Raw genomic sequence first — 9,639 nt, 5'->3', positions numbered from 1 at the left:
GAAACCTGTAAATGTTGGCAGATATTTTCTTCCATTTCACAGGTTGCCTTTTCATTCCATTGATTTTTTTTCTTGGCTTTGCAGAAACTTAAATTTGATGTAGTTTCGTTTGTCTCTTTTTGCTTGTGTTTCTCGTGCTCTGGTGTCATCTATGAAATCATCATTAATGTGATCAAACTTTTCCCCTATGTGTTCTTCTAGGAAATTTACAGTGTTAGATTTTAAGTTTAAGTCTTTAATCCATTTTGAGTTGATTTTTCTGTATGATTTAAGGTAAGGAAGGGTTCAATTTTTTTTCCTTTTGTATGTGGCTATCTAGTTTTTCCAACACCATTTGTTAAAGAGACTTTCCTTTCTTCATTATGTAGTCTTGGTTGGCACTCTTGTTGCAAATTAGTTGACTGTATACATGTGAATTTATTTCTAGGCTGTTTGTTGTATTCCACTGGTTTATGTGAATGTCTCTATGCCAGTACCGTACTGTTTTAATTGCTATAGCTTTGTAATATATTTTGAAGTCAAGAAGTGTGATGCCTTCAACTTTGTTATACTTCGTAAAGATTATTTTGGCTCTTTGAATTGTTTTTTGTCTTTCTGTAAAAATATGCCATTGGGGTTTTGATAGCTAGTGCGTTGAATCTGTAGTTTAATATAGTCCCGTTCATTTATTTTTGTTTTTACTTCCCTTGCCTTTGAGATCAAATTCATAAAATCCTCTTTAAGTCCATGGTCCTTGAGTTTAGTTTCTAGGGAGGAGATCTTAATGGTCTCACTAATAACATTCCTTGAACTCACCTTCAGCTTTCAGTATTATTTGTACCCCACTATTAGAAGTGCTTGATGCCTCCAATTCTTGTGCATTTGTGGGGCTCTGTACCATGAATCACTGCTGTGGAATTCACTCACTGTAGCTCAGTTTGACTTTCTTTGGTCTGCAGTCAATCATCCATTGGCTTTCTAGCTTCTAAGTTTTATTGCTACAGTCTTCTCTAATATGCTTCGTCCTAGTGGGGTTTTTCTTTCCTCTTTTTAAGCTTTTACTGTAATATTCCTGTGAATTCATGGACAGGCATTGGTAAACTCGTATACAGTGTGCTATTTTTAAGAGACATTATTAAAAGTACAATTGACCTTCATTACTCACAGATTTTATGATTACGTATTCACCTACTCGTTAAGTTTATTTGTAAACCCCAAATCAGTACTTTCTGTGCTTTCATTGTCATCGTGGATATGTGCAGAATGGCAAAAAAAGATTGATGTGGCTGGCGTTCCTCTCATTTCCTCACAGAGCCTGTTTCATTCTTGCTTTTTTCTCTCACGCAGGCTGCTTCCCTTCTTAGCCACTACCATGACTTGAAGATTTCATTTCTTACTCTCCCAAAGTCAGCATCACAGAATTCGAAGGCAAACTATTTTCAGTCAATCCTCAACATATCCCGCTCTATTCTTGACAATTTCTTTCAGCAACTTAGACTTGCTGCAGACTGTACTCTAATGCGAACCGGCCAACAACATAACTTTTACACAGAGTCTCTGACTCCCTCCCCCAATTTGTACATTTCGGTACTTTTATTCCTCTGCAGTCCTTCATAGGTCTGATAATTGTCTACAAATTACAAAACATACAGTATGATACTGGGCATGTGAATATATGTTTATAAATATGTTTATATGGTAAGAATCAGTGTATAACATGGAAGATAACCCTGAACAGGGTATATTCCTCAAAGCTTTAGGTGATTCTGATCCACACCAGAATTTCAGGATTATAGAGGTCATCTAGTTTCCTAATGGTCCTCTTCAACTTACCCTGTTGCGTCTCCATAATGTCTGTACTTGTCAATTTTACAAGTTGCTTAGCCCGATTTAAAAACTAAGCATTTCTTTTCCCGTATGTTATTTTCAGCTTAATATTCCTATTTCTTTTTTAGAAGTATAACCTCTCTCAGAATAGGAAAAATGAACATATGCCTTTCTATTTTCATTCAGATCTGGAATCAATGTGTGAGACCAAGATATTATCTCTAAAGAAGAGACATTTTAGTCAAGTAATATTTATCCATGAAGAAGACATGCCCACTCTTATTCAGCCTACATTTCTTACTCCACATCAAAAAACTATTAATGAAGAGAAACCCTGTGAATATAAGATATGCGGAAAGACCTTTAATCAGAACTCAGAATTTATTCAACATCAGAGAATTCATTCTGTTGAAAAACTCTATGAATGTAAGGAGTGTGGGAAATCCTTTAGTCGTGGTTCACTTGTTACTCGACATCAGAGGATTCACACTGGTGAAAAACCCTATGAATGTAAGGAATGTGGCAAGGCCTTTAGTTGTAGTTCGTATTTTTCTCAACATCAGAGGATTCACACTGGTGAGAAACCCTATGAATGTAAGGAATGTGGGAAAGCTTTTAATTATTGTTCAAACCTTAATGATCATCAGAGAATTCACACTGGTGAGAAACCCTATAAATGTAAAGTATGTGGAAAAGCCTTTACTAAAAGTTCACAACTTTTCCCACATCTGAGGATTCATACTGGTGAGAAACCTTATGAATGTAAGGAATGTGGGAAAACCTTTACTCAACACTCAAGGCTTATTCAACATCAGAGAATTCATACCGGTGAGAAACCCTATGAATGTAAGGAATGCGGGAAGGCCTTTAGTAGTGCCTCAACACTTACTAATCATCACAGAATTCATGCTGGCAAGAAACTCTATAAATGTAAAGAATGTGGAAAGGCCTTTATTCAGAGCTCAGAACTTATTCAGCATCAGAGAATCCATACAGATGAAAAACCTTATGAATGTAATAAATGTGGCAAGGCTTTTAACAAGGGCTCAAACCTTAAAAGACATCAAAGAATTCATACTGGTGAGAAACCCTATGAATGTAGGGAATGTGGAAAGGCCTTTGGTAGTCGCTCTGACCTCATTCGCCATGAAGGAATTCATACTGGGTGAATGATAGGCCCCTTTGAAAATTTTTATAATAATATTTTTAATAACAGGTGATTTTCTAAAACTCCCAGATAATGCATGATTGGAAGTTCTCCTCTGTTGTAGTTTTTTAGGGCTCCTGTAACAAAGTACCACAAAACTGGGCAACATAAAATAACAGAAGTTTATTCTCACAGTTTTGGAGCCTTGAAATCCAAAATCAGTGTTGGCAGAGTTGGTTCTTTCCGAGGGTTTGGGGACGCATCTGTTCCATGCCTTTCTGGCTTCCGCAGTCTTCAACAGTCTTGGCTTATAGAGGCATCATTCTAATCTCTGCCTCCATCTTCACACTGCATTGTTCCTGTGTATCTGTGTATCTTCTCTTATATAAGGTGTGAGCCTTATTAGATTAGAACTCACCCTAATGACCTCATCTTAACTTGATTACATTTGCAAAGACCTTGTCTCCATGTAAGATCACATTCACAAGTACCAGGGCTTAGGGCGTCAACATGGTTCAACCTATAACACTTTGTTAACTCTGTTTTATCTAACATATTGGGCTGTTTTCTTTTATGTTTAACTTGTTAATCAAATGTATTTTCAAATATGAACTCAAGGTTTAAATTAAACCTACCTTCCCCTCCAGGGTTCTGTCTTTCAGTAATTCCATTCCCATTGTTGTGTTCTCTTTTCTTGGTTATATATTTGTGTTTATATTAGCTTAGTTCTAGGGCCATCTTTTCTCTTGCTCATATCTATAGATCTGAGCCTCCACTAATACTACACTGTAAATTGTGTTGTATAGGCTATCATAATTCATGGCAGAATCACAACTTTGTTTTTGAAGGTAGCTCTAGTCTTTTTGTAAAATGTGTTTTCGTATTGTAATAAAATAGACCACAAAGAAATAATAGATTATTTGTAAAACCTGCCAAATTACTACTTTCAAATTATTACAACATATTATTCCAGACTTTATTTAGTGTAATCATGATATGCATGCTGTTCTGTAACCTGCTTTTTTCATGCTGCCATTTCATTAAGTATAGATGTTTGTTTATCATTCTAACAATGTCATAATCTTTCTGTCGTTGACTGTCATTTTGCTAAGTACTACTGATGGACATGGTTGCTCACTGAAAGTTGCCCTCTAAACATATTAGTGATTTTTTTTTGTTTTTCTAAAAAACATTACATGTCAGTGCTTAAATAACCGATGAACATTTTCTCTGTAAAACATTGCTAATCCTCCCATTGTAATCACTGTTATCAATTTGTTATTTATTTTTCCAGATCACTTTTAAGAAGTACCTTTATTTACAAATGTGTGCAAACAAATATATAAATACTTGCAAATATTTGTAGAAAACTTAGTGCTGCTTTATGATTTTTTTGTATAAAGGTATATACTAATGTGTGTGTTGGATTGCTGTGAGGATTAAATGAGTTAAGAAATATAAAATGGTTGGGACTGTTACTAACATATAGTAACTATTTAATGGATGTTATCCAGTAGTAGCATCAATGTCCTCATCATTGTTATTTGTGAAAAGGACTTTAACCATGTTATACACGTTAGTCGACATCAAAAATTCATAATGAGAAAGACCAGTGGGTGTAATGTTTATAGTAAAGCTTTTCACCAACACTTACTACTTATTGAGTATAGGGTTAAAAAGAAATAAGTCATGCAAAAACATGAATAATTTCATACCCATCAAAAGATCTATTTACAAATTGAAAATAGTTGAAAATTAATTTGTCAAAAAAGTAGAGAAAATTATGAAATATTTATTCAGTCACTTCCCTCTAAAAGTGGAACAAATGTAGGTCACATTTTTTTCCAGAAAGGGGAAAAGTTAAAATGATAATTAACAAATATATGAAAATCAGTAGTATTCCAAATAACATGAGTGAAGAAGAAAATCAGCCCCCAAATTATGTATGCTTAAGTGAATGAATATAAGCACATTATTCTATGCTATCCAAACTCAAAAAACAAGTAGATTTGGGTAGTGAGACATTCTTGAAGTGCAATAAAAGATAATTCAGTGGGAATTCTGGAATTTGTATGTCTAAATTCCGTAACAGTTGAGAATTTGTTCGATCAAGATTCAATGTATTTTGTGCTTTCTTGAGCTTCATTTTTCTTAGCATTATTAGAATTGGATTTTTAATGTTTTATAACATGCATTTATATTCCATTATACATGTGTTAACATACATGCAACTTGATCTCAAAATTTGAGTTACCCCATCTGCTGTGATGTCACTGCAGTCATCCATTATTATCCTGTCCACACTCCTAATATTAAGCAGTCAAGTAAACAGTGGCCAGCCATCTGTATTTCAGTGAATCCCAACAGTGCTGTGCACTTTTGCAAAATACTTTGTTAAAAACAATATGTTATGTGCTGTAAATAGTCCATGTGAATATAGTGAGTGATTAGGAGTTACTTCCTCCAAATATCCTGCCTTATAAATCCTCATCTCATGATATACAAAAGCATATCAAAACAATAGTTAAGAAAGAAAAACAATTCCATTTAAGTGGTTTATCTGTGTATAGTCCAAGCTAATTCGAACATGAAATCCTATTTGCTCCTAATTGCCATTAACGTATTTGGGAAGTGTACATATACTTGTGAAATGCTTGAGATATTTTTTGAGGGTTAAAATCATGAATGAAAGGATGAAATTAAGGAAATCATAACAGGTAAGCTAAGAATTTGGATTTTTTTCCATCTTCCTAATATCAGGCACTACAAGATACTAGACAGTAACTGGAAGCCATCAAAAATATTAAGATCTCTGATAAAGGTAAGTACATTGATAAATATAAAAACACTTATAATTTTTGTTTACAACTCATTTTTGTTTTCTTATAAGATTAAAAAATAAAAATAATTATAAATTTGTTAATGGCTACACCATATATAAAGATGTAATTTGTGATATCATGAACTGACCTCTGGGAGTAAAGCTTTAGTATGCAATTGAAATTTTATCAATTTAGAGTAGATTGTTATAACTGTAGGATGTTTATGTAATCCTCATGGTAACTACAGGGAAATATAGCATACACCCAAGAGTAAATGAGAGGGAACCAAAATATGTCACTACAAAAAATTCAACTAGAAATACTTCTGGTTTCTGGTTCAGAAGGAGCTTGAAAGTCATCACTTCATCATAACAAGTAAAAAGCTGGAAAAACAAATTCAACCCTTCTTTGGTCCATGAGAGAATTGAGGTCACAGGGCAAGCTGCTGCTCCACAAATTGGAGCTAAGTGGATACAGAGCATCACAACTTACCAGAGCAGAAAACATTAGCAGAAACTTCCGTGGTGACCAGTACGGGGCTAGGAAAACCTAAATTGTAATGGACAAATTGTGGGAGGCTCAGTGTGGACAAACCTGTGAATCAAGGACTTCAAGAGTTCCCAGTCTTAGGGAAGTCCCCACACTTTTATGAGTTTTAACTCCAGGAGCCCAAGTTTTCATACTGAAGATTAGAAAAAAATCCCAATTGTGCTCTGTCAGGGGGAGGGGGGGAAGTAGCTATTTTGAAATACAGCTCAGCATTCTGTTCTTAAGGTATGCCCCCAAGAGAAACTTGTACCAGAGTTAGTAACCTGCTGGGGTTTTATTAGAATCTAACTGGCTTAGGGAAAGAGAATGCCCAGTTACAGTCCAGTCTAGCCATCCTGTCCCACCTACCAGTGAGGGTGGAGTGGGTTTGAGAAGCCCTGGTGAAGTTTACAGTCCAGTGCCAGTTTCACCAAAAGATAGACCTAATCATAGGACTGTAGAATGCCTCCCATCCCATGCTCATTACCACCATATCACTCAAGGCCTATTTGCCAGTGTTCCTTTTATGTAGTATACCTAGCTTTCAACAACACAAAAATTGAAAGACATACAGAAAGGCAAAGAAACACAGTTTGAAGAGGCATAGTAAGCATTAGAACCATACTCAGATATGTCAGTAATATTGGAATTATAAGACTGGGGATTTAAATCTAATTAATATGGAAAAAGCATAGGATATGCAAGCAAAGTGGGTATGTAAGCAGAGGGATAGAAATTATCAGAAAAAGGAAATGCTAGAGATAAATATCTTAACAGAAATGAACCATGCCTTTGGTAGACTGAACTTGGCTGAGGGAAAGAATTCCTGACCTTTATATACCAATAAAAACTTCTCAAAACTGTAAATAAAAAAAAAAGACAAGTCATAGTACAGAATATCCAAAAACTATGGAACGACTACAAAAGGTGTAACATACAATGACAAATACCGGAAGGAGAAAAAGAGAACGCAATAGAAGAAATACTTAAAGCAACAATTACTGAGGCTTTCTCAATTAATTTCAGACAACAAACTACAGATCTAGGAAGCTCAGAGAACACCAAGCAGGTAAATGACCAAACAGCTACGTCTAGGTCTATCATATTCAACCTGTAGAAAATCAAAGAGAAAAAGTCTTGAAGTCAGAGGAAATAACACTTTATGTATAGAGGAGCAAGGATAAGAGTTACATCCGACATCTCAGAAACCATGCAAGCAAGAAGAAAGTAGAGTGAAATATTTACAGTATCAAGAAGGGAAAACAAGCCCCACCTACCAAGAGCTCTGTACTCCGTAAAATTATCCTTCAAAAGTGGAAAAAAAATATTTTCTCAGACGAGAGAATTTATTGCCAGTAGACCTGCATTGCAAGAAATGTTAAAAAGTCCTTTATAAAGATAGAAAATGATGTAGGTCAAAAACAGGTCTGTTTAATAATGGAAGAACATTAAAGAAAATAAGCGAAGATAACATTTTTTAAATCGTCTAACATATATTTGTTTAAAATAATAGCAACAATGTATTCAATGATAGCTTATTATAAGTGAAATGAATGACAACAATAATACAAGGGACAGGAGGAGGGAAGAATTAAGAATATTTCATTGCTGTGAGGTACCTGCGCTACGTGTGATGGGGTATAGTGTTATTTGAAAGTAGATTAGGATAAGCTGTCAATGTATATTGCAAATTCTCCGGCAACAACCACAAAAATGTTATTTGTTAAAAAGCATAATTGATACGCTACTAAAAAGGAACCATATAAAATGCTCAGTTTAAACCACAAAAGCAGGAAGGGGGATAGGAACAGAAAACAAAGGCAGTGAATAAAAAACTAACAAATGTGGTAGGTATTAATTCAACTATATCAATAATCACTTTAAATATCAAAGATAAAGATAACAGGTTGTGCTAATACTAATATGTTGTGCTAATACTAATAAAAAAAAGCTGGAGTAGCTATATTTCAGAGAAAGCAGAAAGGAAAGATCAAGGAAAATGATTTAGGGTAGAGGGCCATTACATAATGATAAAGGGTTAAATTTTCAAAGGGGCCATACCAATCTTTATATGTGTCTAATAATAGGACATAAAAATATGTGAGGCAAAAATGTTTAGAACTGCAAGTAAAAATAAATGATCTACTCATAGTTGGATATCAAAGATATCAAAAATTTTAAATATTTGAACTAAGTGTAACTACAGCTTACTAAAATTAATCAGATGCAATAAAAGCAGTTTTTAGAGGAAAATTTATAGCATTGATGCATATATTAGAAAAGAAGATCTAAAATCAATATCTAAAATAAACTAAGCTTCCACCTTAGGAAACTAGAAAAAGGACAAATTAAATCTAAAGCAGAAGAAAATAAATAGTAAAAATTAGACCAGTAATCAATGAAATTGACAACAAGAAATCAATAAAGAAAATCTTCAAAACCAAAAGCTGGTTCTTTGAGTAGATCAATATACTGGAGAAACCTATAGTCAGGCTCATTAAGAAGAGAGAAGTCACAAACGACTAATATCAGAAGTGATAGAAGGGCCATCACTATAGATCCCATAGATATTAGAAGGGTACTAAAGGATGTTATGGAAAACTCTATTCCTACCAGTTTGATAATTTATACGAAACGAGCAAATTTCCTGAAAGACACAGTATGCTCACACAAGAAGAAATAGACAATCCAAATAGTCCAATAGCTATTAAAGAAATTGAATCAATAATATCTTTCCAAAATAGAAAGCTTTGGGTCCAGATGAGTTTAGTATTGAATTCTATCACACATATAAGAAAGAAATTATGCCTATTCTCTACATTCTTTTTCAGGAAATAGAAAAGAGAATGTTTTCTCATTTTATGAGGCCAGAAATTATCCTACTGCCAAAACTGGACAAAAATATATTACAAGAAAACTACAGACCAATAACTCTCTTGAAAATAGGCACAAAAAATTCTCAACAAAATATTAGTAAATCAAATCCAACAATATATGAAAGGAATTATACATCACAACCAAGTGGATTTGTTCCACATATCCCAATAAACACTCAAAAACCAAATAATGTAATCCATCATATCAACAAACTAGAGAAAAATCACATATCAGTAGATGCAGAAAAAGCATTTGACAAAATTCAACCATTCATAAATTTTTTTTAGCAAACTAGGAATAGAAGAAAATTTCCTTAACTTGATAAAGAACACCTACAAAAACCCTACCATAATATACTTAATGATGAGAGACTAGACACCTTCCTGCTAAGATCAGGAAAGATATTTCTCCCATTAATCCTTGGTCAATGATTAATGCCTATCACTCTTTCCAATGTAA

The 9,639-nt window shown here is 34.0% G+C and overlaps 2 protein-coding genes across 8 annotated transcripts in view; one reads left to right on the top strand and one right to left on the bottom strand.

Annotated features, from left to right (window-relative positions):
• Positions 1–4,416, top strand: part of LOC105306601 (zinc finger protein 14 homolog) — a 126,262-nt gene extending 121,846 nt beyond the window's left edge. For 7 of the 8 annotated variants that reach the window (XM_023524155.1, XM_023524152.1, XM_023524151.1 and 4 more), the window contains one exon: positions 1,993–4,416. In XM_023524155.1, the coding sequence (XP_023379923.1) occupies positions 1,993–2,975 (983 nt within the window). In that variant the 3' untranslated portion in view covers positions 2,976–4,416. The remainder of the gene's footprint in view (positions 1–1,992) is intronic. The other variant, XM_011381714.2, reaches the window with a different exon arrangement.
• LOC105306597 (zinc finger protein 568) overlaps positions 1–9,639 on the bottom strand; it is a 67,743-nt gene that overhangs the window by 30,117 nt on the left and 27,987 nt on the right.

Source organism: Pteropus vampyrus, unplaced genomic scaffold (assembly GCF_000151845.1).
Source record: "Pteropus vampyrus isolate Shadow unplaced genomic scaffold, Pvam_2.0 Scaffold448, whole genome shotgun sequence".
Taxonomy (NCBI): domain Eukaryota; kingdom Metazoa; phylum Chordata; class Mammalia; order Chiroptera; family Pteropodidae; genus Pteropus; species Pteropus vampyrus.
The sequence above is the reverse complement of the archived record's forward strand: the minus strand, read 5'-3'. Positions and strand labels throughout refer to the sequence as shown.